This window comes from Carassius gibelio, chromosome B17 (assembly GCF_023724105.1).
Source record: "Carassius gibelio isolate Cgi1373 ecotype wild population from Czech Republic chromosome B17, carGib1.2-hapl.c, whole genome shotgun sequence".
Taxonomy (NCBI): domain Eukaryota; kingdom Metazoa; phylum Chordata; class Actinopteri; order Cypriniformes; family Cyprinidae; genus Carassius; species Carassius gibelio.
This window is the reverse complement of record NC_068412.1, coordinates 24,808,182-24,829,335: the sequence shown is the minus strand read 5'-3', so window position 1 is coordinate 24,829,335 and position 21,154 is coordinate 24,808,182. Positions and strand designations below refer to the sequence as shown.

The 21,154-nt window shown below is 36.5% G+C and overlaps 2 protein-coding genes across 2 annotated transcripts; one reads left to right on the top strand and one right to left on the bottom strand.

Moving 5' to 3' along the window:
* The first annotated feature begins 14,415 nt into the window (after nucleotides 1–14,415).
* On the top strand, nucleotides 14,416–16,026 carry clec14a (C-type lectin domain containing 14A). Its single transcript, XM_052581417.1, has one exon. The coding sequence runs from the start codon at nucleotides 14,474–14,476 to the stop codon at nucleotides 15,575–15,577; it is 1,104 nt and encodes a 367-aa protein (XP_052437377.1). The 5' UTR covers nucleotides 14,416–14,473; the 3' UTR covers nucleotides 15,578–16,026.
* Nucleotides 16,027–17,112: 1,086 nt separating this feature from the next.
* Nucleotides 17,113–18,818, bottom strand: sstr1a (somatostatin receptor 1a). The gene has a single exon (XM_052580926.1). The coding sequence runs from the start codon at nucleotides 18,559–18,561 to the stop codon at nucleotides 17,458–17,460; it is 1,104 nt and encodes a 367-aa protein (XP_052436886.1). The 5' UTR covers nucleotides 18,562–18,818; the 3' UTR covers nucleotides 17,113–17,457.
* Nucleotides 18,819–21,154: the final 2,336 nt, after the last annotated feature.

Sequence of the window (21,154 nt, the reverse complement as noted above, 5' to 3'; positions counted from 1 at the left end):
TAGCTAATTAGCAACAGACACCCATTTGCTGTGCCATATTCATGATGGATGGAAGGCTATGGTATACAGATTAATCTACTGGACATGCACACATCAATATAGCATAGTTTTTTGTCACACTGTACAACAATTACTATTTTTGCATTATTGTAAGGGTAAACTTTATTGTTAGCTTCAGGTTTTAGCTAACCACGTTTAACCTTCAAGGAAATATCGGTCGTGTAAACCTTCATTTCATCATTTGAGAGGAACATTTCAAAAGTCGACGGAAAACGTGTCAATTAGAGTGGAGAAGGTAACATTTTATTCTTACCTTTATAATAATTACAAGTTTCTTCAGGACAAAAAACGTAGGATAGTAGCCTACCGTTGTTGGCAATATATAAATGCGCAATGAGCAGTTAGGTAAACAGGTCGTGTGCTGTGTTCGTCCAGTCGATGACACTATTTTTCACGATTGAAAAATTTATTATCTCTATGTCATTATAAAACTCTCTCACATTTAACATGCTCATAATTTACCCTGGGTTAACAATAATTTCGTTTATTCACACGCCAACGTTTCGCACTACATTCTTAAACCCCAGCTCAACGTTCTTATTACATTTTAGGTTTAAGTGTCAGCAGTAGATATCATGTAATAAGTATTAACTGATTACATGTAAAATTTATTATTTAAACCAATTCCAAAAATGTTATAGTGTGATTCTTTGGAGATTTCAAAAAGTTAAGAAATTAAATGCTCACTAGGCCTAACAAAAACATTTTCGATATCTTATTGAAAAAATATTCAGTTTTAATAATTATGTGCTTGCCAAACACTTGCATTTATTTATAGTATGCTTATTATTTGTCAACTCTGTTACAGACAAATTAGGCAATGTGTAAAAATAAAAAATGAATCAAAACAGGAAAAACCCTTCTTGTTTTATGAGAAAAACAGGCCTTAGATTCCAACACTTAAAACTGAGATAATATTTCACCTACTCATACCTTAAAAATAATAACGGTTATTTTTTTATCTAAAAATGTATTATATACATAATGATGTTGAAATATTATAAGGGTTCAAAAATACTTCAATAATGTTCATTATTATTATTTTTTTAATAGTTTGTAAACAGACTTGACCCTTTACATAACTGAACTGTAAAGTAACATAATTGACTGGTGGACTGTCAGTTCTGTTACTCAAGTTACTCTACATTGGTTACAGAGTTTGACAATAACAGAATTGACAATTTTCCATTTATACTTTAGTACTTGTTGGGTAAAAGTGGGGTTTAGAAACCCCCTTTTGACATGCAAATATTCAAATAAGAACACAGACCCATAGTTTGGGAATGTACATTGTTTAACTTCATCTTATCAATACCCTGGATTAAATGTTAACCTCAGGTGGATATGTAAAATGATAACCCAGCGTTCACTTTGCTCTGGAGTGACCCAGGATGAAACATTTCAAGTGTAAAAAGCAATAATTTGTTCTTAACACGCTGAACGGTTCAGACATTGTCACAAAATTGATTCGTTATTGATCAGTGGACATGGAGAAGTGCTTTTGTCGCTGAACGCAACACTGCAGAACTCCAGCCGCCTGCCAGACAGATGACCTTTGGGGGTAATTTGGAGTTATGGCCTTCATTACTGCTCAGTGGACACAGATACAAGCCCCTATAGCACAAAGTCACCTTGGTAATAGATGTGTGTGTGAGCATCTCTGCTGAGTCAACACCAATGATCCAGCTTTTTGTGCATGAAAAGGCAAAGACATCAAACAAATTTGCTAAAGGATTTACTAAACTGACCCATAAGTCATAGGAATTGACATGTCAAAAATTCTACACTGGAAGAGGTGAGAAAAAGATGTGGTATTGTGGTAATGGTATATTCAATCACTTTTTGTAACAAGATCTATAATAACATAAAACAATAACAATCAATTACCCCAAAATGCATTATTGCATGTACAGTAAATGCGTGCATTTTATTTTCCTTTTACTGATGCCGAAGTCCAGGCTCAAATCTACAAAGGTAAATTTCTTCTGAAGTTGTTTAGTACATATTTATTGCCTCCAGCCAAAGAAGTGACTTGAACTATTCAACCACACCACAACACCACTCATATCTGCTTTAATTTAATAATTGCAAAGGAAAATAGCATCCAGAATGTGACTGGAGCAACAGCCACTGACAGAAGCTCTTTAGAGATAAGTCTTATCAACATGACATCTGACATTAAAGCTGGAGCACTCAAGGAACACAAGAGCTGAATGGAACAGGGTGTTTCAGATTCATGGCCAGTAGGAGAAGAAAAAAGAGACTTTGTATTAACTTATTAAATATTCTCATATTTGCAAGTTTCCAAGGTCACCAAACAGATGCGTGTATGTGTGTGTCCGGACACAGTTTTTTTTGACTCTTTATCTTTAGTTTATCATTTCTGTTTGTATTTGTGAAACATTATATTTCTAGTTCTCCCAAAGAACTTTGTAGAAACACCTTTTTTTTTTTTTTTTGATAAATACATAAAATATGATCAGTAAAAAAAGAAATCTAAGAATTAATTAAGTCTAATGGCACTAAAAGAGAACTTTTTTCTCCCAGATCTAATATTTTCCAGCTCCAGTTGTGTTCTGATTTATTTTGTTGCTGAAAAGGACCAACATTTAAGGTACATGACTTCACTGCATTACTCAAGGAAAATCCATATGTGATTAAACCAAAAGCACCATTTTAATAAAAGAGTGGTCCATTTCTACTCACCCAAACATCCAGAATAATAGATGCTTCAGCATGAGAAACTGCCCTGATTTACACTGAGATGGAGCTCTGTGAATAAAGGTTGCCATTAAGCAGACTTAAAACGAAAGAAAATCCATTAGCATCACTTGGAGAAAAGGACTGATCAATACTGAAAGAGAAGACGAGCAATGCCAGATGCTGTATGTTTGGAGGTTTCAAGTGCTCTTACTTAGGGAACTACATCTGTGTGTTCATTGAAGCTCTTAGCATAGACAGTAACAACAGAATAATACTGTACAGTATGTGTGTAGTCATTTTCTTGCATTACACTGGATGCATTTGATGATAGGACTCCTGAAGTACATTCATGATTAAATTCTGATTAAGTCAGTGTTTAATTGAGCAGAGATGCCACAGATTTCTGATTATATTTGACATTTCACACAAATATGTCAGAACTGTTTATTTCTCATTATCTTCAGACTGGTAACAACATCCCCTGGCTTTCGCCTCCAGTCATTCCTCTCACACACAAATGCACTAAATAAATCTAATATGCCTGCCACAACAATATTGTCACTGTTGGCTGCTTCCTATTGGTCACTGGTTAATTCATTTGAAATTGCAATCATCTAAAGCATTCATTTACTATATTCCTTTGTAAATTAGTTTCCGTGCTCTTGTATGAACTGCTTGCAAGAGGTAAAATAAACGCAGATGGGAAGCACTTGAGCCTGTAGGGATACTGGATTATTCTGCATTGCTGTCAACTTGGAGTCTCACACCAGCAGTTCAATTACATATGCAACTATTCTGCAGGACAAGGTTTATACTGTATTACCGTATATGGAGCAAATACTGTGTGTATATCTTGATGTCACTCCTTTAAAAATTGGAGTTCAATTACAACACAAAGGAATTTTGCTCTCAGTGCGTCATCTGACAGTGTTTCATAGAGGAACAAAAACATTTTTTTACAGACTAAAAACTGCACCTCTTGCTGTTCATTTTCAAGGATGACAGTTATGCAATGGCATAAAATACAAACATGAATATTTTTCTAATCTCTTGTTCCCATTTGCTTAAATGGACTGCTTTTGTTTAAATTACGATGCATTTCTTTTGCAGCATCTGCTCTCAGATCCCATACGAAGTGTCAAGGTAGTGTAAGTTAAAACAAAGTTAATGTTTCCTTCCCAAACTTTGTCACCATCACAGTGTACCAATATATTTATATATATATATATGTAGGTTACTTTTGATCAATCAGTCAGTCAATCAATCAATCAATCAATCAATCAATCAATCAATCAGTGACCAGGAAATGTTACCACACTAAATGGGGCAAGTTGTCACACAGATAAACACAATTTATGATGCACTAGGAACATGGACTCATGATAGCATACAAATACAGTATGTCCAGCAAGGTTATCTAGAGCTTTCATTTGTATAAATATAGTAGTATTTGACCATTTGTATTTTTGTGCTCTCTAATCATAAAAAAATCCTCTGTGAAAATCCACTTCTCTTAATGCTTTTCCATTTTCCTCTTACGTTCTTTTGTTTGATAGCTCATCTGCTGACTGAACATAAATGCAAATGTTTCATGCACAAGGGTGCACAAAAACAGACAGATCAAAGCAATCCTTATAATGAAAGGTTCCCATCAGCCAGTTTTAACCTGCCATTTACACGTTATTTAAAACATCCGCATCCTTTCATGGGTCTGAATACATTTCTTTCTAGAACCCTTCCCAAACAGTAGCAATGATTGACAAGTTAAACACAACGATTAAGAGGTTTTAGACTATAATATTGAAATTTTACACAAAACATTAGCATTGTGTATTTTCAAGGTGTCCCTGCATGGGATACACTTTTCTGTGCTTTGATTCTTCCCCCAAAAATGACATTGTTTAAAAAGCATTTTTTTTTACCCCCTAACAAAATGGATCTCTTTATTTGGGGAATGAATAAAAATGAATAAATAAATACGTAAAATAAGGATTAATGGAGTATGTTAGACAAGAAAATACTATTTGAGTCTTTCTACTTCTAAATTTTCACATTAAATTCAAAAGATAATTGCATTTCTTTGTGATTCTTTGTGAAATTTACTAGCATTTTCTTATAGCCATTTTCCAGTGTTTGTAGCAAAGCACTCTCAAAGAAAATAATTTGCAATCATCTTTCAAAAGGCAGTAAGAGAAAATAAAAAAACTAAAAACATCTCAATACTTTTATTATTGCAGTTTTTGTCATTAATTTCCGCTTTGACTCACTTCCTCCAACGAAACCAGGATATATTCTGGAGCAATAAATTGCATCGTGATGGGATCTTGGAGGATGTTAATCAAAGTAAATATCAAGATTCTGTGCTCTGATAATGGTTTCCATCATCTCTTCTAGCCTTCTGTTCACCTAGCAAACACAGACTCAGAGGGAAGCAGCAAGGCACTGAACTTTAATTAAATGTCCAACCTTAATCCTCATGGAGTTGAGATGCTATAAATAGCAGCGTTTCCAAACTGTGGACACCTTTGCCATGTTGCTCTTTTCGGTTACATGGAAGTCAGCAACATGGCAGTGGAGTTCCCGTTGCATTAGGTGGAAATCCCCATGGGTTTAAACACTTTTCCTGTGGCCTTCTAACATGCAAACGTCAGGATTTATAGAAGCTCAGATTTGTTATCTCTTCCGCTGTAATTACAATTTGCAAAGAGGAGACGCGGTTTCTTTGGATAAGCAGAACGGCACCCTGGTCGGGGTCAGGAAATTTCCCACTTCCCTCAAATATGAAAACAATCAGCATGACCTGAACGTGAGTGTCACAGTGCTCTATGCGATCGTCAAAACACATTCTTGCGCAGAAACAATCATGCTGAGAGAAGACACAGACTTCAGAGAGAAAACAACAAATTGAAGCCACAAACCTCTGTTGGAAAAGATGTCAGGAAACAATGTTTTAACTGGCTCATGAATTATCCCCAGAGTTTGTATCAAATCTCCTAAAATCCATTTAGAGCGGGCACATTGTTGGTCTGTCTGCATGAGGAAACAAAGTTCAATTATCTCTGCTTGAACCATCCACTGTAATGTTTCCTTTTCTCTTTAAATTGCACACTTTGACTGAATACCGAAATCTCTGCAGTCAATTGCAGATTACTGGTAGAAGAACTCAAAGAAGGACAACTATCGTTCAACTGACAAAACGTCTTTCAGGAAGAAAAAAACAACTTTCAGTAGACGAAAACTGCATAAAACAGTTTTGAAACTTGTGAGTTGTGAAGACTTTGTGCTCTAGTTTTTTTATTTTATCCAGTACCCTTCACAGCCTTGTTTTCAGTATGGCATCTAACCTGACTGTCAGCTGAAAAATCATTTTAGCGCTGGACTCTGTTCTTTTAAATTTAGAAAGATTTTTAAAACTACATCTTTATCATTAGTTATCATAATTGGTGTGGCACTCAGTCCTGTTTGGGAGTCTCTTCATATAAAAAAGCTATGTAATCAGAGTGAACCCCTATAATTTTCAAGATTCACAGCTGAATTTTGAGAATGATTTTGGTTATGTGCTTTATGAACTTAACCCCAAATGGTAACTGGTTGTCAGTGTAATTGACGGGAATCATTGAAGCATGGTCTTAGCTGTCAATCACTAAAACTAGTGTCAATGTGTAGCTGTCAGTCAGGGTTTCGACCTCTCTTGCTTCATGGAAAAAGAAGAAGAGCGAGACCTCAAAGGTTTTAAAAACACAGATTGCAAAAATAAAATCATTAAATCCATCACTCACCTAAAACTGAACTTCATTTCTGAAAAATAAAATGCCTCATGTCAATTAAAACCTGTATGATTTTCCTTTTACTGAAAAACACAATTTGTTTTAAAAATGACTCAGAGAACTAACGTTCTTCCAAGAATAAATAAATAAATTCAAATAAATAAATGGACAGAAAGGAGAAAAATATCATGCAGGTTTGAAATGACATGATGGCGACTAAATAATGACAACATTTTCATTTAGGCCTACTTTAACAATGCAATACTAAAAAGAAAAGTTATTAATGTTTACTAGCATTATTTGTCCGAGATATTAGTGAAGGCAGTCAGACATTAGAAATTAGGAAAGACTTTAGTTACTGTACCTGTCCGTACAGGTAGCATTCAGTCCACTTCTGTTCCGGTCTGATGTTTTACGTACCTGACAATTTAAAAGCAAAAGTGGTGGTCAATCCCAAACACTGATTATGAGAATATAGATGCTCGTTAGGAATCAGGCAAAATAAGGCAGAAACTTAAAACAAACCTTTATAAACAAAAAATGAGACGATCATTTTTAGTCACGATTGCTACTCACTCAGTCCTACCACAGTCTGTTTGTTATAATCACATGCAGTACACACTATTCCACAAGCTCGGGTGACTATGTGTCTGTTTATTCTATGCTTGCCTCTCTTGTGGTGAGGTCAGTAAATGTCACCATATTTTATTCATGTGTTATGAGAATATGAACTGACAGTGTGTTCTCCTATTAGCTTGGATATTGTATTAATTAACTCAGACAGGTCGAGACTCATTCAAGCCTTCTCAGATGCGCGACTGGTCGCTGTGACTTCTGCAAGCTCCCGAGGCGCCAATTACAGCGTCATTTCAAACATAATTAAGAATAAATGAGCGGCAATTAGCTATTCTGCAAAGTTAAATATCACTGCCTGTTTACTTCTAATATTCAAATCAAAGGTTGATGGATGTGAAAAATAAAACAGACTAATTCTTCATCTTAAAGAGTTAAAGATGGACTCTTTGGAAAGCTATTAAGTAGTTTTGACGAACACTTTAGATTAGGGAAACTCTTCATTATTAGCTAGTTGCTTATTAGCATGCATATTACTAATATATTGTCTGTTTATCAGTACTTGTGAAGCACATATTAATGCTTTATTCTGCAAAACCATATTCTATATCCCTACCCAATACCTAATGCCATAACTACTACAACAACCATCAATAATCAGAAAATTAGGAGTTTATAGGGGGAAAATGTTTAGTTAAAGGGATACTCCACACTAAAATTAAAATTTTGTCATTAATCACCCCATGTATGCTCTTCTGCGTCCTTCATGCCGCAAGCATGCAATGTTTTATCTAAAATACACATAGAAACTGTGCATCCTTGTGGCGCAGATGACACAGAAGTGTCACAATTGTTTTTTTTTTTTTTTTTTTTGTAGTGTAGACTTTGGTAGGCAAATACCAAACTTTTACAACTTACAACTTACAACAAATTACAACTTTCTAGTGAAGATGAGTGAGATTATTGACCTTAATATACAAATATTTATTTCATGTAATCTTATTTGTCATTTTTCTTACCTACAGATGCCTGCATCTCGTGGTGGAGCTCAGAACACAGATTCAGTCTTGGGAATGTCAGGTTTTTCTCCAGTCTAAGCAGAAAACAGTCAAATGCAAGGCCGCTCAACTGTTCAAACATCAAACCTGGGAGAAGCTTTCAGTGGATGTATAATGAGACCACAGGGATTTGCTTTGACTCATCAACATCTATCAAGTGTTTGACCAGTGAAGGATCAAGGTGTATCGTGATACACAACGTTAGACAGCTCACTTTTGAATTCCAGCTCAGGCGCATCTTCATCTTGGTCTGCATCTGCCTACTTGTTTTATGGGTCCATGTGAAAGACGTGTTGAGTGTTTATCCAGGGGGAATTAATGTAGTTACATTCAGCCATTTTGTGAAATTGAAATGGCTGTTTTTGAATCATGAAAGAAACATGTTTGAGTGACAGCTCTAAATTGCCCAGTGATTAGTACTGCCCTGTACTGGCTTCCTCAGATGCCCCCATCTAACTTATAAAAGCTTTTGACATGCACAGTCAAAGTGGTTAAATTAATTTGAAAGAAAAGTTATTAGTCAGTCGATTTGGAGTGCTGCGACTGTTTAATTGCTTAAATGAAAGTTAATTGTTTCACATTAGTGCCTTACATTTTAGTGCATGCAGGCATTAATATGTTAGATTTGAATTGTGCTCTTTGTAAGTACATTTGGAAATGTGTCAGAATTAATAATGCACCACTTTTTTTAGTCCTGCCATACATGGCACTAAATTAAATAACCATCAATGCAGACTGCGACCTGTTGAATAGGTTTCCACTCTAAAAACATATTTGAAGTATGTAGAGTACAACAGGATTCTTTGCAATGCATCGTTGGTACTTCCTTGAAGGAACTCGCAAGTATTTGCATGGAAGTAGTTGCAAATAGTTTCTGGCTTTACTCTGAAGTCTTGGCCTGACATTGCACACATGCTAGTAGACAGCTTGTGTAAATGTGCAGTGACTAAACTGGCTCTTTTTCCTCCTACAACTGAACAGTGATGTATTGTGTAACAGATTTTGTGTGAGAACACTGATCTAATTTTCACACAGTGCTGATACTGAGACACAAAAGACGATGACTCTTAAAGAGCCTCTGAAATCAAGCAATTCAGAATTATGCTTATAAAGATATAATCTTATGCTATTTTAGATTGACATGCTATAGAAATTAGCAAAAATGAACATATAAAAAGTAATAATAGATGAGGTGAAATAAAATGTAAATTTCATAATACATTAAAAACAGGAAATATATTTGATATATACAAAAAAAAAATGTTTTCAGACTTTAAAATCAAAAGTCAGAATTATATTCATGAAGATATAATCTCATACAGTGTATTTTAATTTACAGGCTACAAAAATGACCACTTATGAACATAAAAACTAATAATAGATAAAGGTTTAATTAAAATAAATTATAATTGTTTTTATTAAACACATAAATATTTAAACAGATAAATACAATACAATACAAAGATAAATACAAAAATCAAGAGTATTCAGAATGATAAATCTACAATCTTATGCTATATTTAGATTTTTTTTTTACATATGAACATAAAAAAGTAATAAAAGATAGGGTTAAATAAAAAAAAACAATAATTTCCCCATTAATATATTAGAATGTTTTTATTAAATAAAGAAATATATTTGAATTTACATTAAAGAAAGAAAAGAAAAGAAAGAAAGAAAGAAAGTTAAAAAAAATCCTACTAGACAAATACCTGAAATTCCCAAAACAGATTTTATATTCCACAACAGGACATCGAGATCTGTGGGAATGAGAATAAACTGATTATTTTGCCGTTTTTAGACTGATATTGTGCCCATGGTAGTGGACAGGTTGTGTTTAAAAAAATATACAGTATATTTTTACCTTTATACATGTCATAGTGTCATCATTCTTAATATTGCAGCATAATTAATGTGCTCAATTACATGTGTGATGGTGAAATGAAGATGAAACTACACACCTGTCAAATCAATCCAGCCAGGTGCTTGTTTTAGCTGATGTAGGATTCAAAAGACCAGCATATGTTGTGTTTTTTGGTGCTGGTCTACTTAAGCAGCAGGATGACTAGCCTCGCCAGCTGTTGCACAGCATGCCAGTGCTGATCCATCATCTAGACCAGCACTAACCGGCAACTGTAAGCTGTGATGTCATCAGTGTTGTTGCGATGTAAGCTGTCTGGAGCTGATGAGCTTCAAGCTACTTTTTAACATTTCTTAGCATTCAATACTGCATGGGCTGTATCCTTCAAACCTACTTTTAATTAAATCATGACTCACTAGCTGTCTTCCTTCAAGATGTGCCGTAGGAGGAATTCAGTAGCATGTGAACTTTTTATAAACACACAAATACCACCTACTAAATAACAGTATTGTATTGTGAGAACATTGTTAAAAAGAGAAAGTTTATATATATATATATATATATATATATATATATATATATATATATATATATATATATATATATATATATATATATATATATATATATATATAATTTTTTTATATACGCTTTTTTATTTACTTATTTTTTATCCATTTATTAATTATAATATCAAATTAGCAACAAACATAAAAAGGCAATATAAAAAGTTTATATAAATATAATTATTGAAATGTATAGTATATTACAATATGTAATTATAACAAATTAGTATAATCATGATAAAGTATTCATATATTAAAGGGGTCATATGATGAGATTTAAATTTTTCTTTTCTCTTTGGAATGTTACAAGCTCTTGGTGCATAAAGAAGATCTGTTATGTTGAATAGACTAGTTAAGTCTCAATTCCAAAGAGATATTCTTTATAAAAGTTAAGACAATACCAAGCATCCCTAAAATGCCTCATTTAAACACGCCCCCACATATCTACATCACTATGTGGAAATATTTGCATAATGCCGCCCAAATGTTCACACAAAGAAAGAAGACGTGGTTTCAGTAAATACAGTTAGTGTTGAAGCAGAAAGGTCAGGGAGATCATGAGTGTTTCTAGGCAAATGCAAAAGCACTTTATTTGACCTTCCGAAAGTAGATGCATTTAGGAATCTTGAAGATTATTTACAACAGAAAAGCAACGCATTTTATGGACGACCATTTCTTGAACTTAGGAGAGGAGGTAATTCTGACTTTGCTACGACAATCTGACTGTTTTGTTATTATTAGTTTAAGTATTTGCTATTGAGTTTTGCCTGTCGTGTGTGTGTGTGTGTGTGAGAGAGAGAGAGTCAGGTGTCTTCAACGTCCATGGCTTGTGTACTGCAAAAACATACGAGCTTCAACACTGTGTCTGTCACGTGACTCTGTTCCTCTTTCGGGCTTGAACTGATGCTAAAACTAAGGACATTATTAACTGTCTTTACATTTATTTTGATTATGGAAAGGGAGCGTCTCTGGTGAGTCAACACCAATGATCCAGCTTTTTGTGCATGAAAAGGCAAAGACATCAAACAAATTTGCTAAAGGATTTACTAAACTGACCCATAAGTCATAGGAATTGACATGTCAAAAATTCTACACTGGAAGAAGTGAGAAAAAGATGTGGTATTGTGGTAATGGTATATTAAATCACTTTTTGTAACAAGATCAATAATAACATAAAAACATAATAATATAAAAACAATCAATTACCCCAAAATGCATTATTGCATGTACAGTAAATGCATGCATTTTTTTTTTTTCATTTTACTGTTGCCGAATTGCAGGCTCAAATCTACAAAGGTAAATTTCTTCTGAAGTTGTTTAGTACATATTTATTGCCTCCAGCCAAAGAAGTGACTTGAACTGTTCAACCACACCACAACACCACTCATATCTGCTTTAATTTAATAATTGCAAAGGAAAATAGCTTCCAGAATGTGACTGGAGCAACAGCCACTGACAGAAGCTCTTTAGAGATAAGTCTTATCAACATCCCAGCTAGCAATGACATGTGGGGCCCAGATGGGTTAAGTACGGGTTCCATGGTTACTGTGTGGGCATGGGCTTTGGCTGGGTGAAATCAGCGGGTCCCATGTAGGTTTTGTAGTACGAGTCCCCCATAGGAAGCCCATTTGAGCTGATTACATGGGCCCCATAAGGGACAGGCATGGGCCAATTGGGCATGGGTTTGAACTGAAAACACATATATGGGTCCTACATAGCATATTTATGGTCCAAGTGGGCATGGGTTTGAACTGGGAAAATATATATGGGTCCTGCATGGCATATTTATGGGCTGAGTGGGGATGGCCAGAAAAAGGAGCGTCCACAACACAGACACCATGAGTCTATTTTGTAATAATGTATTTTTTGGAGATATGTTTTTTTTTCTGAGATTTTTTAGAAATATATTTTTTATTGGTTTACCAGTATGTTGTGACATTTACATTGTTTTTTTAAAGATCGCTTTTGTTGTTCAATTTAAAAATAAAGGTATGGGGAGGGGTATAAATGGAGAACATATGTGAAGTAGTTTTTATTTGTATTTTTTATTTATGATATTGTGCATGTGGATAATGTTTGTGTTGTGGATTATGTGTCAATATGTCTGTACTGCATAAAAAATTGCCTCTTTGAGGACATTAAAGTTTTCTACTACTCTACTACTACAATATATTTCTTGCAGTTCAAAGCATCAAGTGTCTTGTATTTATCTTGGACTTATATTAATTATTCATTTATCGTTTTTCTTAGATTGTTTCCTTAAACCATTTGGCATGGTTACACTTAGATAGGCCTTGCATGAATTGCCCACATAAGATCCTTACAGAGCCCACTTTAAGCCCATAGGGGAATTCACATTTAAATCCTGGTGCAAGCCCACTTTAAACCCCTTTAGGCAGGTGGGGTCCAAATGGGTCTGACATGAATGACCCAGTTAAGACCCACATAAGACCCTTCAGTTCCCACTTAAAACCCATCTTGGCATCCACAGCTGGCCCCCGTGTGGATCCCGGGTGCAAGCCCATTTTAAACACCCTTAAAGCAGGTGGGGCCCAAATGGGTCTGTCATGAATTGCCAGGTTAAGATCCCATATAACACCCTTATAGATCCCTTTTAAAGCCCATCTGGGCATCCACAGCTGGATCCTGGGTGCAAACCCACTTTAGACCCATTTGGGCAGGTGGGGCTCAAATGGGTCTGACATGAATTGCCCAATTAAGACCCATGCAGTACCCTTACAGGTCCCACTTTTGGTACGTCTGGGCTTCCACGGCTTGCCCCAATGTGGATCCCGGGTGCAAGCCCATAATGGGGCCCACATTTGCCGCCCATGAAGCCCTCATCTGGGCCCCACAAGTCATTGCTGGTTGGGGTGGAATGACAAAATATTAAGCAAAATTTTTCCTTAGAAAAGCAATAGCATACCTCTCCTTTAAAGGCTGATTAGACTGTAAATTGTTGGCTCACAAAACAGCAGAGCTCTCCCAAAACACCTGTATCACCTTTATTTCAACTTATTGTTCTTTGTTCTTTCTTGGCATACTGGTAACTCCTTTTCCTCTTACCCATAATTCCATTTCCTGTTCTTATTCTCCACCCCGACCCTACAGACTGTAGAATATAAAATCAAGTGCCCCCTTCAGCCCCGCTTCCTGCCATTCATTGACATTTCCTCCAGGAAGCATCTGCTGGTCTGTCATGAAGTGGCCTGTTAGAAGGACAGAATAATACTGTGTTAGTCATGAGACATTCAACAATGCATTAGTCCCACGTGGGCCCTTGAAAATACACACTGAAGTCAATCAACACGCATTCAAATCTGAGTGTTAAGTGTGGGATTTAAACAGAGCTACAGTATAGGACTATTGTAAAGTGCATTCCCAAATGCAAGAAGCGATGGTTCCGGGAATATTTTCCCAGAGTTTGTTTTGACAAAGAATCCTGTTACGGACACAATGAACAAGTAAAATAAATAGGAGAAGGCCTTGTCCAGTGTTACACATATCTATATGCGAGAATGCTAGAATAGGCAGTTTCTAGATGTTTCCAAGGTATTGAAACCTAACACCCTCAAGGAGGTAATGGGTGTTGATCCATGCTTAAATTTAACAGATCCTGTGCCAAAAACATAGCTTTTTCCCATCGGTTTGAGCTCATCTATTACTCTGCTGTGGGAGTCTGTGTATTATGCCAGCTTTTGTTTCACCAACAACCAATTTTGTTCATAGTTGCGATTGTTTTGCTTCAGCAGCACCAACACCCAAGAGGAAGTGAACGGCTGTATCAAGGCTGAACAGACTTCCTGTGCTTGTTGTCTTGGGAGGACCTCACAGGGGCAGCTAAGAAAGCAGACAGTTTCATTTAGTTCCAGTCCGCGTGCAGACATGGAGCTCTGGACAGGATTATATCTTGTGAGCTTCATCAACATGGCACGTTGTTTGCTCGAATCGTCCTACACTGTTCATTTAAACAAACTCTCATTTGACAAAGCTCAGAATTACTGCAAACCTGGAGGTTTCTTGACCAACATTCCAAACAAGAAGGAAATGGACAAGATTCTGAAAACAATCTGGGATACGAATAGCAAAACCAACAAGTCATTTTGGATTGGACTGAAGATTGATAAAGGGGTTTGTGTTCAATCGCATTTACCTCTTCAAGGTTTCTACTGGACGGTGGACAACAGCACTCAATCTGATGTCAAAATCTGGAAAGCCCAACCTACAACTACTTGCTCAACTTTACGCTGTGGGCTGCTTTCAGTGGAATACAGTGACTCCGGTGCAAAAAGCAATGGGTCTGAGGATGTTTCCTGCAAACAGGAACATCCTTTCATTTGCAAACGAAACGTCAAGCTGGTGTGTCCTCGACCAGAAATACTCGGCCAACATGACATGATTGAGCCACTGAATGATCCGTACACACGTCAGATTGTTTGCCAATCTGGTGCTAGGTTCAATCTGACATGCTCCAAAGATCTAGTCTGGACTCTAGTCGGCGACAAAAATGTGGATATATCGCAACTCTGCCTGGAGTGCAAAAGAGGCTACAGGAGGGATGCGTCCGGAAACTGTGTGGATGTAGACGAATGTAAAGAATCCAATACATGCCAGGAACAATGCCTGAACACAGAAGGCTCCTACAAATGTATATGTTCGCACAATGACGATGGAATCTGTAATGGATCGGCAAATTCAAACATAAACAGGGGCAAACCTGTGTTAACTCAACCTACATCTCTGCCTGATGTGGTCAGAATGAATGAGACAGTCGTGCATACTGACGAGAGCGTTGGAGACATTTCAAATATCATAGTACCTGTGATTATAGCTCTGCTGATTTTCATAGTGCTGCTGGTGATCGTGGCAGCCATCGTGAAAGGCTGCCTGAGGAGGAGATCCAATAAACAAGCCCGGAGGAAGGCAGAGGCTGTGGCTCTAAATGGATCCAGCTCCATGGAGAAGGTGAATGAAAAAGAGGAAACCTAAGTGGGAGAGACTGTGCAAATGTAAAAGATAATTCAGTGTGACATGCAGAAGACAGAGGGTGCTTACTGCAAGATATTCCCCTCTCAGAACATTTGGGTGTGATGTTTGAAGTCACAAGAGTGCTGTGTAATTACTGCCTTTGAATTTCATTTGCATTTTCGTCTCACAGTTGAAATCAGGGTCTTTATTCCACTGTGGATTTTGAAATCCTATCTAGGTCACATCGAAGGTAGTTAGATTTATGAGAAGCCTACTCTGTATTTGTTTACTCTTTCATTGCTTATATTTAAATGCACCTATGAGGAGATGTAAGAACTGTAGATTATATTGTTAATATTGCAATTAGATGTGTTTTCTAATTATATATTTCTATGTTTCACAACATCAAAGTTTTATACGTGTCTTTTTAACTGATGTGTTAGACAAATAAAGATGGATGTTTAAGCTGTCCCGTGAGATCATATTTGTTTTTGGGAGAGGTTGTAAACAGAAAAACGGAGAGTCTGACCACTGACGCTTGGCTCCGGTGTGAGATTGATCAGTTTATTATCGTGCAGTTCCGTGGTGCCGCGAGAGGCGCTGTAATCAATTACAGAATTTTTACCCAAGAGCTCGGTGTTTTTAGTTTATGTGATTCTGTCCGATATGGCAGTCGAATAGAATTATTGATAATAATTAGCAATGTTGTTGCAGTATCAATCAGATGTTTTTTTTAAATATTTTAAATAAATTGTTATTTTATAAGTTAATAAAGACAATAAAGTAATTATGATGTATGTATATATTTTAGACTACCGCTCGTCTAAAATGGGATAATGTCATAGTCTGTGAATTTTGTTGTTGTTGTTGTTGTTAGTTCAAAATTAAAAGCGTACATATAGGCCTACATAGATTATAAACATGAATGAATAAATAAACGCATTGACTTAAACTAAGGATAGCCATAAATCATCGTTGTACCTATTAGATATATTCCCTGCAGCAGCATAAACTAAATACAGCAGTCAATGAAAACGTTTCTCAAAGGTTTCAGATCAGATCTGTTGATCACCTTCACTATTAGGATTATGTTTACAATCAAACACATTAGTGTTTTATAATTATTACAATGATTTTACTGGAAAATAGCCTAATTAAAATTAACCTGTGCCATGTATTTAAAAAAATGCAGACTCGAACATTTGTGCCGGTTTTTCTTTTTTTTTTGGCAACGTAACACTTTTTAAAGAAATGTAACATTAAATATCAAAGATTAACATCGACAGAGTCGTGCTACTCAGAACTTCAAAGACTGCGGTGACGTCACATTTGCAAACTGCACCATGATTGGTCTTCTTTCTTGCATATATTTGCAAACTTAATTTAGTTGAATGTCATGACAATGCAAGGCGGTTCTGATGTCATTTCTGTACACAGAACCAAAACATAAAATCCGAAAACTCTAACAGTGTTTTGTTCCTGCCTTGCAAACTTTGCAAAGAATTTTTATTTATTTATTTATTTATTTTTGACCACATAATACAACTGAGAGCGAATGATTTCCCCAGTTTTTATTCCATTTCAAAATAAACAACTAAATATTTGGCTTTGGATATTTCTTTGTTTTTGTTTTATCCGAACGTCACACATTTTTTCCCATATCGACACACTTTATAATAACTTTCCTTAATAAGCCATTAAAATAATTATATAATGTGCATAAAAAAGTTAATGCACATTCATTTATAGACAAAAAGCACATTAACTTCTGATTTAGCATTATATATAATCTAATAATGGCATTAACGAACGTTATTATGAAATCTTACCAATACATTTCAACACAAAACACATACTGCAATGACAACAGATAACAAAACAAGTGTTTATGCTGCCGAGTCCTACAGTGTTGTAGTTCTAGATGTGCAGGTGCCATTCCTGTACGTGCTGCCAGACTCCAGATTGTCCGGCTGAAAGTCATCCACACTGTATCCTCGACTCTTCAGAGCCGTGGCATAATAATCTATGGGCTCCTCCGTGGCGTTATCCCACCAGCGGAGGCATAAAATCCTCTGGAAGGAGCGTCTGAAGTTGTCCGACAGGAATCCGTAGAGGATAGGGTTGGCACAGCTGTTGGCATATCCCAAAATCACAGCCAGCTGACTGAGAGTGGAATTGTGCTGCTGGACGAACACGCTGACCAGCTGCACGATGTGAAAAGGCATCCAGCAGATCACAAACACCGTCACCACCATCATCACCATCAGCGTGATCTTCCTTTCGGACTTTTTGCGCTGCTGCCAGCCCGCTTTCAGGGCGACCACCCGCATCTTCACTATAATGAGGATGTAGCACATGCAAATGGCAATGACAGGGAAGAGAAAGCCCATCAGAAAGGCATAGATCACAAATACAGCCATCCACTGACGCTCGGGCTCAGGCATCTGCATGTTGCAAGCCACAGATCCGTCAGAGTTGGGTGCAGTGGTGGAGAAGATGATGATGGGTAGGATGACAAGAATGGAGAACATCCAGACCCCCAAGTTGACCATTTTGGCGATGGTGGGTCTCCGGTACCGGGCTGCTTTGATGGGATGCACCACGGAGATGTAGCGATCGATACTCAACACAGTCAGACAATAGATGCTGGTGAACATGTTAATAGCATCAACACTTAAAACCAATCGACACAGAAGAGAACCAAAGGGCCAGTGGTGAAGTAAAGAAGAGGTGACTAGGAAAGGCACACTCAACATGAGTAACTCATCCGCGATCGCCAAGTTCAAAATGTATATGTTCGTCGCAGTTTTCATCTTCGCATACCTGAAGATCACATAAATCACCATCGAGTTCCCACAGAGTCCCACCAGACACACTACGGAGTAGATGAAGGAGATGAAGATCGCGCTGCTGCCGTGAGAATCCCCGTTATGCGTCTCGTTGCTGGAGAAGTTTAACAGATAGAAACCATCCTCCAGGTTCTTAAAGGTGTCGTTGGGCAACATTCCGACACTGTTTTGAGCCTTTCTGTGGATTTCAAGTGAATAAATACGCGCTCAGGAAATGCGCGCATCGATGCTGCGAGACTCCGGAACGCGCATCTCGACGCTGCGGCGGTTTCAGCACCATGGACAGTTACTCCACATCCACATGCAGCACATTACCAGACGTCACACGTGCAACGTGACGCCATCTGCTCCTAATGCGTTTGTGAGCGTGTCTGAGAAACAAAAATAGTTTATTGACGACACCTAGAGCTTGTTTTCAGTGTCAGTATTAATTCAATATCATAAATATATATATATTATATATATTGTATCAAACAAAGCAACACATACAAGGTTTTTTTCTTTCTTGTTGCCCCCGGTAACTTAAAACCACACTCAGCTTGATTTGCTTGTACGTCTTGCTTTGTATTTTTGGATCTTCAAATGAGGGAAAAAAATAAATACACACACACACACACACACGTATATATATATATATATATATATATATATATATATATATATATATATATATATATATATATATATATATATATATATATATATATATATATATATAACTGATCTTTGCGTCTCTGGAGGGGATTTCATTACGGTCATGTCCTCTACTTTGTCACATGACTGTTCTAGAAATAATTGGGTTTATGATTATATTTATTAGAAACCCAACCCATGCCTTTGCAACGAGTTGCAAGCAGTCACACAGACTAGATGTTCTTTTTAGGGCTAAAACAGGCAGGCTTAGTTTTCACACTGAGGGGAGTTTAAAATTCATAGCTTTTCTACTTGCCCTTTCCCTCTGAAAATGAATAAAACATGATGTTTATCCTACGACAAAGAAAGGGCTTTTACAGAAAGTCCAAGGAACAAATAAAAAGCTCAGTATTTTGAATCTGGAATCATTCAGTTGAACCCTGATATAGGTATCTTTTTGTGACTGTTGCCATAGTCTTTACATAGTTTTCCTATACTGCACAATGCCTTATAATAACAACAAAGCACCCGTGAATGTAAAGAGACAGCTTATCTGTGCTTATTTCTGGCACCACCTAGTGATGGATGCAATGCTAAATAAAATAATCCAGCTTCAGTTGAAATTGAATACTGTTTGAGGGACTATATGGTTTAGGCAAACATACCAGGTTTCTGATTTACTGCATCTCTGAATGTGTGTATACACAATAAACAAATAAATAGATGAACAATTATACTTAAATAAATGCACATATGTAAATACAGCCTGCTGCATCTAGCTTCAACTGGGGAAAAGTAATATGCTAAATGCCCAATGAGTAAATAAATAAATACATACATAAAAACAATGAATAACAAATGAAGAAACTTGAGTCCTTGAAAACAGTTTTTGCACTGTATTACACTATGCCTATTTGGTGAATGTAACTTTTAAATGTTTTTTTAAATGTAGTCAATAAGATTTTTTTGCCAAATATTTACATTTATTAATTTAGCAGATTCTATTATTTAAAATCACAACACAATTTGTCATCCATATGTTTTGTAGGAAAACGTATACCACATTATGTTAGGAGACTGCAGGTGCTGAGTTTGGTGGTTGTCGCTTGAAAGTGTTTGAAAGAAAAATTAAGTCTCAGACTAAGGACATTTTCAGGGGAAACAACTCTAATTAAAGTTTGAAGAATTTCAATATGTTGTAACATGCCCACAATATTCTATTCATTTAACAAGACAGCTGGTAAGAACAATTTCACACGTGAAATAATTTTACCCTCTTCGCTCCCAAGCTAATACACTCCATCTCAAAATTCTCACACCTTGAAAATAGGATATAGCAAAAACCTGAGACTCTTTTGTCAGAATTTGAGTAATACCTCATTTTTTCTCACAGATGGAGACTTGTGTTGTCCTTGAAATGTAATGAGCCCAGTCAGAGCACAACATGTGAGGAGCAGATGGCTGTCTTCACACTCTTCTCTCTGAGACTCTCTCTCTCTCTGAACTGGAGAAGAGCCAGATCATTCAGCAGGTGTTTCTCTCTTTCCATCTAGTTAAGAGTCTTTGCCCGGTGTCATATGAAGTGACCTGACTTCTTCAGGGCAAATATGATTTCAGACATCAGGCAGATACAGCCGTCTGGCTGTTAGGTTGCTTATTAAAAGACATTCATTATTTAGACATTTGATTTAATTTTAGCCAGCAAATTAATTGTTTCACTATTAAAACAATTGCTAATTACAAAAATAATCATATATAATGAACAAATATCTCATTCTGGTTAAAATCTGATCTAAACCCTAAGTATTAAACTAATGCTATTCTGATATGTCATTGCTAAATGAGGAAAGTCGTGGCCTAATGGTTAGAGAGTTTGACTTCTAACCCCGGCAATGCTACGACTTCGGTGCCCTTGACCAAGGCACTGAACCCCTAACTGCTTCCTTGGCGTCACAGCATAAATGGCTGCCCACTGTTCCAGGTGTGTGTTCACTGCTGTGTGTGTGTACTTTGGACTGCTTAAATGCAGAGCATGAATTCGGTGAGTATGGATCACCATAATTGGCTGTGTCACGTCACTACATGTACAGATGGCACTAAAACTCTTGTGAAATAA

Bases quoted from the DNA above. Each gene is read 5' to 3' on its own strand.
- clec14a (XM_052581417.1), top strand. From the start codon at position 14,474: ATGGAGCTCTGGACAGGATTATATCTTGTGAGCTTCATCAACATGGCA.
- sstr1a (XM_052580926.1), bottom strand. From the start codon at position 18,561: ATGTTGCCCAACGACACCTTTAAGAACCTGGAGGATGGTTTCTATCTG.